At 37.0% G+C, this 20091-nt stretch overlaps 1 protein-coding gene and 1 non-coding gene across 2 annotated transcripts; both read right to left on the reverse strand.

Annotated features, from left to right (window-relative positions):
- Nucleotides 1-7894: 7894 nt before the first annotated feature.
- Nucleotides 7895-9427, reverse strand: LOC137730676 (transcription factor MYB36-like). The gene is made up of 3 exons (XM_068469643.1): nucleotides 9292-9427; nucleotides 9017-9146; nucleotides 7895-8789 (listed from the first exon to the last, which is right to left on the reverse strand). Exons 1-3 carry the CDS (start codon nucleotides 9425-9427, stop codon nucleotides 7895-7897), a joined length of 1161 nt encoding a protein of 386 aa, XP_068325744.1.
- Nucleotides 9428-15193: 5766 nt separating this feature from the next.
- Nucleotides 15194-15265, reverse strand: TRNAP-AGG (transfer RNA proline (anticodon AGG)). The gene has a single exon. It is a non-coding gene; the product is annotated as a tRNA-Pro (tRNA).
- Between the last annotated feature and the right edge of the window lie 4826 nt (nucleotides 15266-20091).

Raw genomic sequence — 20091 nt, forward strand, 5'->3', positions numbered from 1 at the left:
AAGTGGTGATGTTTTGGAAACAAATGGTGACCATTCACAACAAAATAATGTTGTGAATGACTTGGAATTAAGTGGTAATGTCTTGGAGACATGTGGTGATTATTCACATGAAAATAATGCAAATAACTTGGAATTAAGTGGTAATTCATTGGAGAAAAGTGGTGATCATTCACATGAAAATAATGTTGAAAACCTTGAAAGAGACGAGCCTACATCGCTAAACAAATCACTGCCAACTTCCGCACCACTAGCTTCCTCATTGCCCTTGCAGTTGGCCTCACTATCTTTGAGCCCCAATAACCATAATCAATCGCCTTTGATTCCAGATGCACCACCACCACCACCATGTCATCTCCCTAACCGTGTTAACCAAGGTATTCCTAAACCCACTTACGAAGCTGATCATAAGTGCAAAACTAGGTAATTGGTGAGTAAGCCCAACCCTGAGCCTAATGTGTTATACCTGTTAAGTAATTATGTGTCTACTAGTCACCTGTCAGACTCAAACAAGTCATGTGTATATCAATTATCTACTGTATCTATTCCTAACAATGTGCATGAGGCTTTAGCCAATCCACATTGGCAAGCAGCAATGAATGAAAAGTTGAAGTCTTTGAAGAAGAATGCTACCTGGGAGATCACAGACTTGACAACTGGTAAGAAATCTGTAGAATGCAAATGGGTTTATACTGTGAAATACAAAGTTGATAGGATGATAGATTGCTTCAAGGAAAGACTAGTAGCAAAAAGGTACACTAAAAAATATGGAATCGACTATACAGATACATTTGCACCTGTGGCCAAGATTAACATAGTTCGAATTTTGTTGTCCTTGGTTGCAAATCTCAATTGGCCCTTACAACAATTCGATGTAAAGAATGTTTTCTTGCATAGAGATTTGATAGAAGAGATTCATATGGATCTTCTACCAGGATTTAATACTCTTGATAAATACAAAAGAAAGGTGTGTATGTTGAAGAAATCCTTGTATGGTTTGAAGCAATCCCCCGAGCATGGTTTGGAAGATTCACAAAATCAATGAGAGCATTTGGTTATAGACAATAACTATGATCATACTTTGCTCTTGTAAAGATGAAATGGGAAGCTTAGTGCACTTATTGTGTATGTAGATGATACAGTGGTAACAGGAAATGATCCAGAAGAACGTGCAGCCTTACAAAGATACTTGTCTACTGAATTTGAGATGAAAGACCTTGAATCCCTGGAATATTTTTAGGGATTGAGGTATCCAGAAGCAATTCGGAAATTTTCATGTCTCAGAGAAATTACATAATTGATTTGTTACATGAAACCTGCATGTCAGCTTGTCAGCCAGTATCTATACCATTAGAGAAAGGATTAAAGCTTTTTGTTGATCCAAATCAAGTACCAATTGACAAAGAGAGATACCAAAGGTTAGTAGGCTGTTTAATGTACTTAGCACACATAAGACCGGACCTTGCATATGCCTTAAGTGTAGTGAGTCAATACATACATGATCCTGGAAAGCAACATATGAATACAGACAGTGATGAGGATTTTGAGATATTTGAAGCGAAGTCCAGGAAAAGGGATTTTGTTTAAAAGAAATCACCATCTTGGAGTTGAAGGTTATACTAATGCAGATTGGGGAAGTTTGGTTGATGATAGGCACTCAACATCAGGTTACTTTACATTTGTTGGGAGTAGCTTGGTTACATGGAGGAGTAAAAAGCAGAATGTGGTTGCCCGTTCCAGTGCAGAAGCCGAATACAGAGGAATGGCCCTTGGAATTTGTGAAACTTTATGGCTTAAACTTCTATTGCAGGATTTGGGGATTAAAAATGATCAACCTATGAAATTATTGTGTGATAATAAAGCCACCCATGACATTGCACATAATTTGGTACAATATGATAGAATGAAGCATGTTGAAGTTGATAGATTCTTTATCAAGGAAAAATTGGAAGGAAAAATAATTAAAGTACCATTAATTAGAACGAAGGATCAGATCGCAGATATTCTCACGAAAGCTTTTTCAAGTCATAAGTTTTCAAGTTTCTTAGACAAGTTGGGCATGAGTGACATATATGCACCAACTTGAGGGGGAGTGTTGACAAATCAATGAGATCTCAATTGAAACAAATCCCTAATTATTTGTATACTTAGCTTTTTATGTATTTGCCTAGTTAGGAAGTCAACTCCAATTTCTATGGAGTTGATTATGCATGCCAACTGTATATATTTGTCCTTCACGTATCAATGAAATACACAATTATTCCAGTCAAGAATTCTCTTTTGCAAGTCCACTTTGATGAGCTAAAAACTAAAGTCACTTGCAAAGCACCGCATGACAACTCCACGATTGTCCTCCTCCACTACTAGTTTGACGTATGCGAAGATGGGACACTTTCTTTGCACGTCTAGGTAGCAAAAGTTGTCAACAGCGATAATTCAGGTCAAGTCTTGGAATTGGGTTGGTGAGGCAGTGCCTTTCCCATCAATGATAAAGTTAATCAATCAAACAACCAACCCAAGTGATACATGCAATATCTGCTTCTTCTTCAACTTTTATTTCTACCAGGGAGGTACAAAAGGTGAGTCATTAAAGAGCGGAATGTCACAGACTTCTCGCTGTCAATTAGAAACCTCCAACCCACCTAAGCGTCAAATTAAATGTGGATGAGAGTTGGCGAAATGGAGCCACGATGGCAGGGATGGTAGACATAATTCATAATCAAACTGGAAATTTCCTTTGGGGCTAAAAGTGTGAGCATTAAAGCTTTTAGTGCTATCATGGCTAAGGCATTACAGTGCTTGAAGGTTGTAAATTTGCAAAGAACCAAATATTATAGGTGGCAGAAGATAGAAGTGGAAGATGGCAATTGGGAGATTTTTCCTATTCTTTTAGATCCTGGAGTTTAAGAATGCCTTTCAAGTTTGTCGTTGGTCTTGGGTTCCAAAAACAGCCAATATGGCAGAACACTCCTTTGGTCACAGTTTTATATGAGGAAGAGCAATTTGGTTTGGTTGGAGAGGCCTCCATGTTCGTTGGTGTATGTACTAAACAAGGTTGGTCTACCATGTCCATAGGAAACAGCTTCTAATTAAAGCAAGAGCAATATTTGACGCCTCTAGCTTTTGAAGCAGCATCTTTTATATTTTCTCCCTATTTCCTTGTGCTTTTGAGTTCTTTTGGTGTCTGTTGTATAAAAGCTTACAGAGAAAGCTTAGAGAGGAAGAAAACTCTTTGACTGAAAATACATGTATTTCTCATTAAACAATAATTAGTTATACACTTGGTATTTATAGTGTTAACAAAACTAACACTTTACACATATACCCTTAGTAATACTAACAATTACATTTGAGAATAACAACTATACAGAGAAGAAAATAACAGTACAACTATATTTCATTACTCTTTACACCCCCTTAAGCTTAATTTGGGGCTGAGAAGAACCAAGTGGAAACTTGGACTACAAATACCGAAATCTGTGTTTTGGCAAGGCTTTAGTATAGATGTCTGCAAGCTGATCCTGACCGCAGACATATTGAACTTTAATCAACTGAGCAAGAATAAGTTCTCTAATGTAATGATAATCAATTTTCATGTGTTTAGTACAAGCATGAAACACGAGATTAGAGGCCAAAGAGATAGCAGAAATGTTATCACACCATAAATCAAGAACTTTAAGAAGAGTCAGATCAATATCATGAAGAATTTTGCAAATATAGGTAATTTCTGCAGCAGTGTGAGCTAGTGACCTATATTTAGCCTCAATTGAACTGTGAGCAACGGTGGATTGCTTATTGGCACTCCAACTAATCAAGTTGGATCCTAGAAAAATGCAATAACCATTTGTAGACCTTCAATCAAATGGACAACCTGCCCAATCAGCATCTAATAAGGCAGAGAGATGAACAAACCCCTTTTTGAACCATAAACCTTGAGTGAGAGAACCTTTAAGAAATCCTAAGATCTTTTCTGCTGCTTGCAAATGAGGCTCCCGTGGAGCATGCATAAATTGACAAACTTGGTTAACTGCAAAGGACATACCAGGTTGAGTCCAGGTCTATCGTTGGTTTTCTGAAGCAATTAAAGTAAATATTTACTTTGATGCAGAAATAAACCTTCAAGAGTTCTTTGAACCTCAAGGCCAAGGAAGTAATGTAGAGAACCAATGTCTTTAACTGGAAAAATGGAACTAAGCTTCTGTATGAAGAGTTTGCAGACATTTGAATTGGATCCAGTCACTAAGATATCATGAACATAAGCCAAAACAATAACCAACACAGGGACTTTAAGCACAAAAGATAAGTACCCGAGGTGGAGTGTTGAAAAGAAAGAGATTGTAATGTGGTGAACAGCCTATCAAACCAAGTTCGAAGAGCTTGTTTAAGACCATAGAATGACCTGTTGAGCTTACAAACATGATTTGGAAACTGTGGATCACAGAAACCTGGAGGTTGACTCATAAAGACATCTTCTTAAAGATCACCATGGAAGAATGCATTACTAATATCAAGCTGATTCAAAAACCAGTCATTTTGCACAGCAAAGGACAAGAGCATCCTAATAGTGACATGTTTAGCCATAGGGCTAAATGTCTCTTTGTAATCCAGACCCTCTTGTTGATGAAAGCCTTTGGCTACAAGTCGGGCCTTATAGAGATCAATACTACCATCTGGATGTGTTTTGATCTTGAAAACCCACTTACAACCTACCACACATTTTGGTTAGAAACAGAAGGCACCAAAGACTAAGTACATATGGACTGCAATGCATTGAATTCTTATTGCATAACATGTCTCCAGTGTTCAAACTTGGATGCTTGAAGATAAGTAGTTGGGACATGAGCAATTGAAGAGGGTAAGGGATGCTTGGTTGTTATGTAAGCCTTTGGGTTAAAGATACCGGCCTTAGATCGAGTGATCATGGGATGTATATTGGTGACATTCAGAGAAACTGTGGCATTGGAGGAAGCTACACTAGATGATGAAACATGATCTTTATGTAGGGAAGATGCATCTTGAAGAAAAAGACTTGTAGTAGAAGTAGACAATGAAGGACTTAGGTTAATAGATGGAGCACAGTGAGGAATGGAAAATTCAAGACTAAAAGGAGAAAATGTAGATGTGGTTGAGGAAAGAGATGATGCAGCTTGAATCTTGTGAAATGGAAATTCTGATTCATAAAAGAGGACATGTCTGGAAATATAAATGCACTGAGTAAGGGGATCCAAGCATCGAGTCCCTTTGTGTTGAACACTATACCCCCCAGAAAACACAATGTTTACTCTCTTACTGTCTAATTTAGAAGAGATGTAGGGTTTAAGCCATGGAAAGCAGCTACAACCAAATATTCTCAATCTTAAATAATCTGGAAGAATATCAAACAGAAGTTCCCACGGAGACTGAGAAATACCAAATATAGAAAGTCTATTAATCAAATAGACAGTAGTGGAGAATGCCTCAACCCAAAATTGATGAGGGATCTAAGATTGAACTAACAAAGTCCTTGCAGTTTCACCTAAATGTCTGTGTTTACATTCAACACAACCATTTTGTTCAGGGGTATAGGGACAACTGAATTGTTGAAGAATACCACAAGACTTAAGATAAGATTGAAACTGATTGCCAATAAATTCACCCCCTGAGTCAGATTGAAAAACTTTGATTTTATTGCCAAGAATGTTTTCTACATAGCATTGAAAATGTACAAAAGTGGAGTACACATCTGCCTTAGACTTCAAGGGAAAAAACCAACAATACCTACTGAAATCATCAACAATGAGTAAGTAGTACTTATAACCACTCACAGACAACACAAATGAGGGTCCCCACAAATCACAATGCAACAAATCTAAACATGTTGATGAAATAGAACTAGTACTACCAAATGGAAGTTTATGATTCTTAGCTAAGGCACAATCTATGCAGAAGAAATCCACTGCATATTTGCCTTGAAATCATAGTTGAGTAGTAGAGAGTACCTTTTTGAAAATGGCAAAAGAATGATGGTCGAGCTTGCTATGCCACACCTTTGCAAAGGCTTTATTACTCACTAATGCAGTAAGAGAAGAGATTGAAGATTGACAAGAGGTAGAGGAGCTTTGAAGAGGAAAGAAACCATCCTCAACTAGTCCTCGCAAAAGCATCCTCCCCATAGTACGATCCTTGACATAGGATCCATCAATATCAAGAGTCAATGAACATTTGCTATCTTTAATAAACTGATAAGCAGAAAGAAGATTGTGTTGCATTTGAGGCACATGTCAGACATTGTGCAATTTAAAAGTAGAATGTGGAGCATACAGCAAAGAGAAACCAATATGATCAATGGACATACCTTTACCATCTTTGATATACACTTTATCTTCTCCATGATAGGGACTGGGAGATTGAATGTTGGATATCATTCGTAATGTCAGGATTCGTACAATCATAACAGTTGATAGCCTCATGACTAGTGGAACCACAGATTTGACATTGTACATGATAACTAAAGGGATTGAAAGAACGAGAACCATAATAATTGCCACGGTGATTGGAGTGATTACCTCTAGAATTGGAATTTGAGCCACGATTGCCACGATTAGGGTAGGTATGACCTCAACTATTGTAGTTATTGCCTCGATTACCACAGTTATGCTTCAAAAAGGATTATGATTGATGATACTAAGCAAAAAATACTTGTGGTGTAGGAATAAGAGGAGCCTGAGAAGCCTAAGAATACAGCGAAAAAGCATGAAATGGTTCTGTGGCAGTGGAAGAGGCAAGTTTCTTTCGCCAAGACATGGACAATTATTTGGTGAAAAGCAAGCCATGCAATTCATCAAGTGTTGTATTAGAGAAGTGAAGCATAATGGAGTCGATAAATGACTCGGTGTCATTAGGCAAGTTAGCAAACGTAACGGCAATCAAATCACGATCGATGATCGGAATCTAGCAGCAATCAAGGAATCATAAATTTCTTTGATTTGCTGTAGATATTCAGAGATGGACAAATAGCCTTTCTGAAAAGATTGAAGACGAGATCTCAATTGATGAATGTGTGCATCAGAAACACCCCAAAATCGATGCTCTAACTTGATCCACAACTCACGAGATGATGAAACCCCAACCGTAAATGGAATAACTTCCTTATAGAGCGTGGAATTTAACCAAATAAGAAGATTTTGATCTTTCTCATACCAAAGTTCAAAAGCAGGATTGAGAGAACAATTTGGAAGTAGAGTTGAAGGACACGGTTTTTGCCATCAATAAGGCCAAGGAGTTTGTAGCGACGGAAAATCAGAGCGAACAATTCACGCCATGGGAGATAATTGGAGCGTTTCAACTTGATCGGCACCATACGGCCAATATTCTGAGTCGTAAGAGAAGTGTACGAATTTGAGAAGTTAGGGTTTGAGGAAGATGAAATTGGGGCTAGATTCGGCACCGACTCATGAGAAAAATCCGATGGAGGGGGGGGGTGCATGGGTGAGGGGGTGCTGTGTGGATGTAAAACATAATTTACCCTATTTTCTATTATGTCAAGGGCATTCCTTGGAGCCCCAATTCGAGCGTGAACTTAAAACTTCACGTGAACAAAATTGAGCTAGCAAGATAATAAGAACGATTTTAACATTATTCTTCACACAAATTTACAAAACATGCGGGCTATGATCGATATCAACTAATTAATTCTTGTCTTTGCCGTTATCATCTTTTGACCCCCTGAAAAATTACCATACCCAATTCCCTATTCAATAAAACTGTTTGAACACATCTATAAACCAAATTGCAGACCACATCAATAGTAGTATAACCCACTTGTATTTTTGGTGTTTTGATCTCCTATTAATGATGCAGTCCACAATATGATCGATAAATGTGGTTTATATAGATTATTCCTCTCTATTATCCGTAACTACATGTTGTAACCTAATTCATAGTCTTGAAACATCCCTTGGGAGTGAAGAACAGAAATAGAATCCCAGGAGTTTGAAGAGGCAGATTTGGCGTCAAACTCGTTAGCCCACCACTCCAAGCTGCCCTTGGAGACATTGATGTCTTTGAAACAATCAAATTCAGCTATTTGATCATCTTCCTGTTGTGCTGCAAGACCAAAACATTTATTGTTAACAACGTCACCAAATTCACCTTGGAAGCTCGAATTAACCTGGTGATGATGATCATGAGTTCCGACACTGTTTAACTGCTCTACACCATCGGCTTTTGCCGCCACAATAGTTGAGTCCACTTGATTACTTGTGGAGATGAAAGCACGACAGGGGGCGTCCGAGTATGACATGCCATTCAAAGGATTCTCCGGTTCATCCATATTTTTGTGATTGCATAATTTTGCAAATTCTTGTTGAATTAAGATAGAGGCAGAAGTGAGCTGCAATTGTTCATGGACATCATTGATATTACCCTTCTGCTCTTGAGCTGGTTGAAGAGGACTTGTGAGAGCACGGTGGTGCATCATAGGGTTATTATCATTCATGGAACGGAGGGTCTGTATCATCTTTTCTTGCAAAGGGTGCAACTTGGGCCACAGTGTAGGATTATTATAGAAAGAAAAAGGGTTCTGAAGGCTTTGAAGCTGCATATGGAGTTGAAGTCTTTCAAGGGCTGAACTGCTTAAGGCATGTGTGTTGCCAGCGTCCTTGAGCTGGTGATCCTGACTCTGATCAGACGGAGATTGATTGATATTGGACTGTTTGCGCCTTCCAAGTAACTTTTTCTTCAATCGGGTGTTCCAGTAGTTCTTTATATCATTATCAGTTCTTCCAGGCAATTGGGCAGCAATTATAGACCACCTAAGAGTAAAGGATCGAATATCAACATGTTAGACTCCAACAAGAAACTAAGAAAACCCTAGGATGTTAGATTAATGATCTGTGTTATTGAATTATTTGATGCGTTGTGCCCTTGCTATCTTGGAGCTTGGAGTATAATCAATTATTTGTATTGGGAAAGTATCATGAACAAGGAAAAAGAGACAACATGTTGAGGTTAAATTTTCTTGGGGGAAATTAAATTATACCTGCTGCCAATACTTATATAGAGGCTGCAGATGGTGTTGTCTTCTTCTTCTGAGAATCCACCATGCTTGATGTTGGGCCTCAAGTAGTTGAGCCATCTCAGCCTGCAACTTTTTCCACATCTTTTGAGCCCTGCAAAAGGTCAAATCAAATGGAGCTTTGAAATAGGTGTGCAACCTTAAAAAAAAAAAAAACAAAATAGCTCTAAGAACAAATTATCATACAGATGCGTATATATTAGAGTGTATCAACAATTGCGTCAGTTTTGTGTACGTACCAATTTTCTGAGGAAGAGCAATCCAATTGCCACCAGTACCATGCTCTTCAATATAGGCCTTAAGTCTTGCATCCTCTTCAGGTGACCATGGTCCCTTCTTGACGTTGGCCTTGTCACAGCATGGAGCTCGTCCCATCTCGATCGATCTTTTCTCTTTATTTCTTGTTTTCCTTTTTAGGATCTTCAAGGAGAATGAGTACCAAAAGAAGGCTGTCGACACTGTTAGGAAATAATTGGGAAGGAAGACAGATTTATAGTTAGGAAGAGTGGATGATGTGATGCTTATGAGGACAGAAAGGTCTTCTCATGCGTCCCTCTCCTCACTATTCAACCCCATTTGTCTTCTCTGGCTAGGGTATGATCATGACTAAAAAAAGCTAGTTTTGATCAAGGTCTCTCTCTCTCTCTCTTACTTTTTTGGATTAGTTTGATCATATATAATTAACAATGCACATGCAACTGGACAAAGTACGGCACAGATTTCTTCTTTTTCAATATCAAATCACATTGTTTTTTTTTTGTTGTAGTAGTTTATTATTTGAATATGATTAATACAGGGTAATGGTCAGAAGAAGCCTCAATCCCCTTCGTTTGTAATTACTATCCTTTGAAATGTTCCATTCTTAAGCCACCCTAGCACCTACGCAGTCCATTTTCTATTTATTTGTTTTTTCTTTTCATTGCGTAAGAGCAATGTTAGGAAAAAAGATTCGGTACTGAATTTCAAGTGCCAAGATAAACATTTGGAACTGCGCTATAATACATTTGCTTTTTTGGATATACAGTTATATTAAGTATAAAAAGTTGTTGTGGAAAACGTTGCCTGCAATGTTTTTTCAATTTAATACGGTAAAATATAAGGTGGCAAAGGTAATTGTGGGATTAAGCCCCATAATCACTGTGATTGAGCCGACTATTATGACCCAAATTGAGTGTAACTTTAGAGAACACCATGTTTCTTGTAAGGTCTCTAGGGTTTGCAATATCAAATGGTAATAATTGGATGGGAATTGTTATTAGCACTCCAAAAATCTCATTCTACACTCCAAACTTTCCATATTAGGAAAGAAAAATACACTTGTGAGGAGTGTACAATGAGATTTTTGGAGTGCAAATAACACTTCCCTAATTGGATATAAGAGAAAACTAGGAAACCTATTCAACCAAACTGCGCCATAAACTTAAAAATCTGTTTAAATTTATTTTCTAACCAATAACATATAGGGAACTTTAAACTTATAAATTTTCTGTTTAAAGTACTTATAAAGCTTGTAACTCAAATGGTTAATAGCCTCCTTAGCATAGATACTATTGTTTTTTTTTTTTTTTTAAATAGTTTTTGTTCTTGCATGTCCTGTGAATGAATTTCTCTCTCCCAATATCACTTGTATAAAAATGGGAAAAAAAATAATTAAGCAAGGAAATTAAGGCCACAATTTCGTCGTTAGCTATCATAATAAAACCCCATCGAGAATTAGAACTGACTAATCCTAAGGCAAAGGTTCGAGAAACTCAACGTCATACGATACAATTCACTTCACAACACGGCCAAAAAAAAAAAAATGTTTCTTAGTGCCCCCCCCCCCTTTTCGTCCTACACTAATGCCTCCTTTTGTAAAAGGTCGAGAAACTCAACGTCATACGACACAATTCACTTCACGGCATGGCCAAAAAAAAAAACTGTCGCTGGGCGGTGTGCCCCCCCCCCCCCCCCCAACCCCTTTTCGTCCTACGCTAATGCCTCCTTTTGTATCTAATTTTGTGAGTAGTCACTTGAACTATGGCCTATAGTAGTATTTTCTCCACCTATTATTTACAAGATATCTCTGCTTCAACTCACATGGATGACAAGTTCGATATCTAATTATAATGACTAACTTATTCTATGACTTAGTCCAAATTCCTCACCCCTTACAGTAGATCATCATTTATAAGGAAAAAAAAAAACTTCATATAAAATGCAAAAGGTAGAGTTCATCTTACCGCTTTATGTACTTCCTAAACTAGTTTTGTCCTGCCAGAATTATCTGTCTTTCATGATCTATTTTTTCTGAACTATATCCAATTTGTCTATTTACCTATGATATTCTTTTTGGGACAAATGCTTTCAATGAATTTGAGAATACTGTACTATTGTTTATGCATTACTGCTTCTCTATGACTGGTTCCCACTTGATTTGCTAACAAATTGAAGATGCAATAGCAGATGGAAGGTCCTAGAAAAAAACTACTATGCATATCGCTCAGCAACAATTTAGGCATTTCAAACTAGCTGGGTACCACTTAGTAATCATAACAAACGGATTGGATTTCAAAATCTTGCCAAGAAAAATAAGAGTCGCATTTTCAGAGTGACAAAGAAGAAAGCGCCTGATTATATCCATCCCGTTTGACTTGTAAGTGACAATTAAGTGTTTTCTTACAACTGGTGTTGGAAAGTCCATGCCCTTGGACTTAAAATATATATATATATATATATATATAAAAGATTAATTGTATCATAATTAAGCTAGCTAAAACAGATCTACGAGTTTGAAATTACTTGTGTCATCTCCACCAAAACCCTACACACATCTGCACAAGTACTAGCAAAAAAGCAGAACTACTTAACCCATCTATTTGAACTAAACAAGGGCTTAACTTGACTACCGTGTCCTACTTTTACAAATGGGAAATTACAAATAAGAGGAGAAAGTTTTCTTATAGCATTGATCAAGTGAAACATTCTGCTTGTCTCTTTATTGTTTTCTTATTATTTTTCACTATATATGACGAAAAAAATACTCAAATAAAACTCATTAGAGTTTGTTACCTAAAGAAAAGACCTAAGATACAAGTTGGATAGGGGCCATACGATTAGTATTATAATAAAAAATAAAAAGTTGTATAGGGATTTCAACCCTTTTTAAAATATACCACTGATTGACCTTTGCTACATATATACTTTAATTTTTTAATGAATTTTGTTAATCAAGGATGAGAAAGAGGGAGGTCGAGAACCCCAACCACGTAGAAATAACAAGAGGAAACTATCAAATTCAAAAAGCAATCCCTCAAAATATTAATTTCTTAATCACCAAATGGACTCGGATATTTGAGAGAGAGAAAACAAGCTTCTGCTTGTCTTTCTCTAGACTTTAGGATCTTTGCATTGACACTGCAATTTCATCCTCTAGCAAAAACGAAAGAATTAAAAATGAAGAAATAAAGGTCTCATTTCATCATCAAGAAGACCAACCCTTTTCGTTAAAACTATTGTAATCGAGCTGGTAAAGGTGGTCCTAATAACAGGATAGACATGGACTCGCACTGCTTATATTAATATGGTATTATTGGTTGGTGCTAGCTAGCTCATTTTACTTTTTTTAAAGTATATTTTGAAATGAATTTGACTAGTTAGATTGGCCCTTCTGCTCTTAGGATTTGGTATTTAAGATTATATTTGAGTAGATAAAAAAAATAAAGATATTTTGAATGTACAAGGTGAATGATTTTTCATTTGAAGGGATCAAGACAGGAATACTCATTATTATCTAATCTTCTTCAAATGATAAATCGTTTACATCTACTTTCAACATACCTTGAATTTTATAAGTTACTAGCCCTAATCCTTAACTCAACATACCTTGAATGATTTTTATCTCAATATTTCATTTTGAAAACTTCACATTTTTTGCCTTTTCACTGTATATATATGTATAGATATATACACTTCAATCTAATCCAAGTTACGAGCCCTAAAAGTATTGTCAGTAATGATGTGTAAATGGAGAGCTGCCTCCTCTTTTAGCACTCTTGTTCATGCTCAGATGAGAGAAAAACCAACGTAATCAAATACAACATCGAGCAGGAGTAACTAACTTGTACATCTTGTTGAAGCGTGTGAAGCCTCTTTTAGCTACCTCCGATTCTATATCTGTAGGTGCAAAAAGGAGAGAGCTTAAACCAGCCTAATCCCGAATTCAATTGGCTCTAACAGAGTAACAATTGTGCATACAAAAGCTCATCCACGCATATTAATTGACTTTTTGTTGGGTAATGAAGATACTGTTATGGGGATTTCTGTTACTGTTGTTCTCGGTGTTCCACATATAATGTCCTCCATATATCGTGAAATATAAAGAAAGTCAAGCTTATCCCTAATTTTTCCAAAGTCAAATCATAATTCTTAATCCAAATAGAGTACAAACAAAAACAATCAACTTGAAAATTTCAATTTATTCAGCAGTTTAAGCATTTGTTATACCCTATCTAGTTTCCCCACATGATATGCAACATTTCTCAGAAAATTATATTAACATGTAGAATTATAGTTCGTAAGCCCAAAAGTAATCTAAATATCAAAGATCTTCACTAGCTCCCTAATTCTTAATGTTTGTTGTAGTGGTTACAAAGTCCTATCAGATTCTTAATCATGTCCCTAAACCTATATAAATATTCTTGTAAACCTTTATATATATTTTCAGAAATCTTGTTCTTTTATTTTCGTTATAATTATAATTAAGCAGCTTAATTAGCCAGCAAATGCAACCTTCATTTAGTTTTCTGATAAGGAGGAACAGAAGCATTTGCATACATGCACGAATGTTTTTTCTACAAAAAATTATTATTTGTTTAGCATTATAATTACCCTAACCTTAATTACTTTTATACACACACACACACACACACATAAGATATTCTATGATAAATTCATCTAAATTACGAGGAACATACTGCTCTAGTTAATTTGATTAAGTTTATGTTTACTAATGTCTACTTATTAAACATTGGATACTTGTTTATAGGCCTAGAGACACACGTACGTAACCTAGCTAGCATATAAGTTTCAGAAACTCACACAAAGTTCACAGCTTTTATATAATACAAATGATGTCACAAGGTTGACAAATTAGAATGCAAAGGAGGGCTCCCATAATAATAACATAACATCAAATCAAATGTATTTCACTAATACAACGACATAAAAAGACCATAGATTAACCTTGACAAATGCCTCTTAACTATAAACTATTGAAGCTGTTGTTATCTTTGAGTCCTCCGTGCACTTTATGCAAAATAGTGGACGCAGTTGCTGAGCTCATTAGGCTCAAGTCTCTCTGCCCCATCCTTCAAGTCATCAATATATGTCAAACCGTCCTTGTTTTTTTTGTTTTTTCAAATTTGACAACAAAAACTTAACGAGTTTTTCAATTAGTCTTTTTTCAGCACCCACCATATTTTTTCGATTATCCACCCTGTTGGAGTATTCTTACGCACCCGACTTGGTATCAAGGAGTTTTAGTGTCTTGTAGGCCAACATACACACGTTAGTGTCAGGGTTCGACAATATTTGCTCTTTATTTTTATACAAGTATGGACGGAGGGAGGTAAGGCCCAGTGGGGGCACATGCCCCCTCTCATCCTTTTTTTTATTTTATAAAAGCTCTAAATTATTCAATTAATCATTCCTATTTTTTTTGCTTTGCAGATTATTCAATTAATCATACTAAAATAGTGAAAATCTTCTTTTAGTTTTTAAATGCCCCTCCGTCTTATATATTTTTCTCATGCACAAATGTTTAAACCTTGTTGAGTTGCATATATTTGGTTAATTAGTACAAATGAGCATTAGATTGTCAACAATTAAAGACAAAATTAGACAATAGAGTAATAAAATTAGGTATTTTGTAATTAATGCTCAAATTTTTTAAGGTGCCCCTCTTAGTTAAATTTCTGGCTTCGTCCTTATATACAAGTGATAGTGAAGTAGGAAAGAATTGAAGGTCTCAAGTATAGGGTAAAATGCTCATGATACCAACGGAGGTACAATCTCCTTACCTATTTGCTCTTATATTTTGGCTATTTCCATAAATCTTTTCCCGTCTTCCCTCGTATGCAAAAACAAGAAAAAGAAAAAACATGGGGATTCCGAGAATTGAACTCGGGACCTTTCGCTCCCTAAGCGAGCATCCTACCACTGGACTAAATCCCCTGAATTATCTGTTTGTTGTATGAAAAGTTTAAAGGGATGATAGGATGTGGTCCTCCATTTTTGGCAATTAGCTATCACCTCTACAGTGAGCTACAATCCAAAACTTATCAGCCCAAACTAGAGGTAGCAATATTTCATTTCGTTACTGAGTTACTGTAATGCCATTATTGTCTGATTTTGACTTATGCCATTAACCGTTGAGATTTCAGCCTCATTGCTCTTCTGTTGTACTGATTTCGTAACATTACTAAACATGCATGCGCATGCATTTCCATGAATTGGACTTTGAAAACAGAAGGTCATTGGTGTGTGTTTGATGGTGTCACAGAATTTGACCTCGTAGATTTTGTACGTCAGAGAGAATAGAGAATAGAGAGTTGGTAATGGCAAACCCAATTTGACCCATAACTTAGAATTGATGATATATAGTAAATTTAATCTTTGGCCAAAAATAAAATATCAATGTCATTTCTTAAACACGAATATAATTATACTCATAAACCAAACTTGGGTGGGTATTGGTAGTTGGTAGCTAGGGACAATACATACACACACACACACACACTCTTAGTTAATCTCCTACAATAATTTATGTATGCATGTTTTGCTTTGTTTGGTCATGATGTTTGGTAAAGGTTATTGAAATCTTTTAGAATTGAGATTGAAGGAATATATACCTATTGCTAAACTTGTTGGTTAAATGCACATATGCGTAAATATGACTCTCTTGCAATCAACATAGTGTCTTAGTGGCTCACTCGTCTAGTAAAAAAAAATGTATTATTTATCTGATAGATAGTTACCGTGTGATGGTGACAAGAAAGTAACTCTTCCTTCCAAGAGCATATATCCCAAGTAAAATCTTCTTGAGTCCCATAGTACGAGCTAATATAAAAATTGTCTACAAAACAAAAGGAAAAAAGAAGGGGGAAAAAAAAAAAAAAAGGAAGGCGAACAATCATGGGCCAGAATAGGTCATATACGAGTTCAACAAATTTTGTTAGTACCAAAAACTTGTGTATCCAATAAAACTTCATTAATAGGAACCGGAAGAGTAGGTAATGCACACTAGACGGCAGAATGGATTGAAGATCAAATCGTAATGTACATGCTATATTTTCAAGTATTGAAGGAGGAGAGACTTGAACTTAGAAACTCTTTCGATTTGGAAAAGAGAAATAACATCAAACTACAATAGCTAACCTGAAAGCTGAAAGCATATTAAATAAGCAATTAAGTAAATATCAATAAGTATATTGGCTTTGTTAAACTTAGAACAACTAGAAATTTACATTAAGAAATCAACGGGAATTCCGAGAATTGAACTCGGAAACTTTGGCTCCCTTAGAGAGCATCCTACCACTGGACTAAATTCCTACGTTACATGTATTTTGTACAGAACGCTTGAAATTGATGATAGGATGTGGTCCTCCATTTAGGCAATCAGCTGCAGTGAGCTACAATCCAATCGTTTTACTAACAGAAACCACTGAATCATCTAATTTCATGTACTCACATTGCCCATGAGAGTGGATCCTGTAAGCCGTATATGTATATTTTCATCTCTACCTAGCACGAGGCATTTTGGGAGCTCATTGGCTTCGGAGTTCATCAGAACTCCAAGGTTAAGTGAGAAGGGGGCAAGAGCATTCCCAGGATGGGTGATCCACTGGGAAGTTCTCGTGTGAGTTCCCAAAAACAAAACCATGAGGGCGTGGTTGGGGCACAAAGTAGACAATATCGTGATACAGTGGGGGCCCAGGTTGGGATGTGACATGGTGCATACAAGAAAATCCTGTTGCTGTACTGGTTTTACACCATCTATGTGAAGACAACTCGAGCGGCAGGTGCACTTTGACTTTGGAAACAGAAAATCATCGGTATGTGTTAGGTACAGGGCAACATTTCTTTATAGAGGGCCAAAGAGTTGGAAGGAAGTTGATGTTGTCACATATTTGACCCCATAGATTTTGTATACAAGAGAGAAAAGAGATTTGGTAATGCTAAGTCAATCCTTTGTTTTATAACCTTTTCTTCTCATACAAGTAATATTGAGCGTAAGGATTTGAATATCTGATATCGTCTGCATGGATAAATGCATGTTCGTTATCTTTTATTGATAAAGGTGTAAATGCATGTGCATAATTACTTGGATATTGATTTGAACATATGACCTTTTGCGAGATGAGACATGTTTTGCTATAGCTATTTTGTAGACTCATAGTATAAAGAAATGTTAGGGCCCAAAACTCTCACCTATAAGCTCAACATATCTCAAAGCCCAATTTTCATAAAAGCGTCACAAACCAAATTTAGATTCATACAAAAGTGCAGAATCAAGGGGTATATGGATTTACGATCATGCCATGCCGAAAAAATCCACCAGTACGTGGGACATCCTTATGTTGCTTGTCAAACTCTAAGAAGGATCCTCCATGCAAAAATCCACAAAGAAGCACTAGAACTGCCTTACAAGAAACAAGTCGTCGATACTAACCCTCTAACAAAACATAAGGGGAAAGAGGTAGTTGCTATGATATCATGCTCTGGTGATAATGACGTATATCAACCATAGAAGAACAATCCCAAGCTGCTTGAAGCTATTTGGGAATATTCCAGGAACACGGAAGAGGCATACTGGCGCAAGTACTCAAAGCTACGACACACCATGGCCCCAAGCAGAGGGATGGAATGATGAAGATAGAAACATCATAAACCTGGGTCAAGGGTTTTATGACGAAGTCTTCACCATCAAGATGCCGGATGAATATATTGCAGGAACTTCACTCAGACAGCAAGCATGTCAAAAGATGGCAACCGTAACTTTGTACGACTTTTTCGATATTGAGACTAAGCAGTCAAGCACTACCTTGCCCAAAAGGAGACCAACTGCGGCGCAAGTCATCCAAAGAAACCAAAAGTTCAAATCACTCTTTGATGAACTCGAATATGGTCCAAAACCAAGAACGGCCACTACTAAAGCCCTAATGCACATTTTCGTGGACTGTGGACCTCAATGCTTCGTTGCCCAGCCACGTAGGGCATTCCTGGAAAATAAAAATGCTATTGCCTTCACAGATGAGGATATGGAAGTTGTTTTCCCAGACCATCGGAACTCGTTGTACCATGAAGGCCGAACAATGACGTATTTATTTGGCGAGCTCTAGTTGACACATGTTCTTTTGTCAACATACTGCCATTAGTAGTACTCATAGTTGCCATTAGCAGTACGCATAGTGGTAAGCATCCTCACCTCAAGAGTGGTAAGATCTCAAATCTATATTAATGGTAGTGCCATGGCGTGGTCAATATTCTAAGAATCAGTGGACAGTGGCCATGACGGTGTCATCACTAATAGAAAAGTCACACATGAGTTGCACCCAAAGTCTCCTTCACAACATCATCCCCATGCATGGCCAGAGATTTGTACGAATCTGGTGCCAATAAAAGTGTTGATGCATAGAATCAATGAAGGCTTTGGAACAACGTGAAGTGTCAAGTTTGCGACCTTCGCTTGGTTGCTCCAGTCACCTAGTGAGGATAATATGTAAATAGATAAAGATAAGGAAGCAAACACAAGATGTATGTGGTTCACCCTAAGTTTGGTTACGTCCACGGAGTAGAGGAGTTCTCATTAATAGTAAAAGGTTTACACAAATACATAGGTTCAAGCATAATCATCATTAGTGAGTTCTAATGACTAGTTTAAGTATAATAATGACATTAGGGATTAATTGTAGGAGAGTGGTCTCCTTTTATGGTTGAGGAGAGTCTCCAGCTTTTGTACGCAGTCGATGTGGAACTCTATGAGCTTTATTCTGACATTGACATGTGTCGTGTTGTGATTGGCCTACTAGTTGGAGGGAAACTCTTGTACTTCGGCAAGGGTACCTTAGCATAAACCCCTCAGCGGGTCCTTGAAGGTATGACGTTGACCGGTGGTTGGTAATTTTGGGATTGGTCAAGTATAGTACAAACAAAAAGGATTATCATGCCCGAGTTGTTGGCAACGACCTAAGGAAAAATCGCAAGTCAGGCATAATGAAGAAAAAAAATAGAAGAAAATCACCATGAAGGATGAGAAGATATCACAACCTAGTAGTCCGCACAGGAAAGCCTCCGTCAAACTTGCCTAGCTTATGCACGCACATATACATTAATTGAAAAAAAACATGCCAATATTTGCCCATGATAAATTTCCATGCCTAGGATCACTTGCACACGCACATGAAATCTCACATATACATACATGCATAGAGAAAGTAAAAGAAAGGAAACAATCACAAATCCTATGCAACGCTATCTGTGGAAAGGTCTATATTTCCTACAACAAGGTGGTGGAAAATATTTTCCACATCTTCCAGAGTCGGAATGAACTCTTCCCAAGCACATCTTCCACAACCATGCTACCATACAGTACCTGTTTTTCCCTTTTATATACCATGCCAACAACAAGTTTAATTGAATAGATGTATCTAGGGAAAATTCACTTTGCTGTTTGGCCAATTTATACCTCCCTCCAATGAATATTCTCTTTATAGTGTTTTGTTTTTATTCAATTCCAATATAGCAACAAAGCAACTTTTAACGAAAAAGGGAAAACATGCTATATAGACGTCAATGTCAAAATCAAGCTAATTACAATCAAGCGATCATGCCAAGCTAGTTGATATATCGAAATAAACCTAATTACTCGAAGAGCATCACTGAGCAATCAAGCTAAGTTCCAAAGTCAGCAATCACAAAGTATGTTTTGAAAGTTTGGGCCAAGGAGCCTAATATTAGGGCCCAAAAATCTCACCTACAAGCCCAACATCTTGCAAAGC

The sequence above is a fragment of the Pyrus communis genome, chromosome 4 (assembly GCF_963583255.1).
Source record: "Pyrus communis chromosome 4, drPyrComm1.1, whole genome shotgun sequence".
NCBI lineage: Eukaryota > Viridiplantae > Streptophyta > Magnoliopsida > Rosales > Rosaceae > Pyrus > Pyrus communis.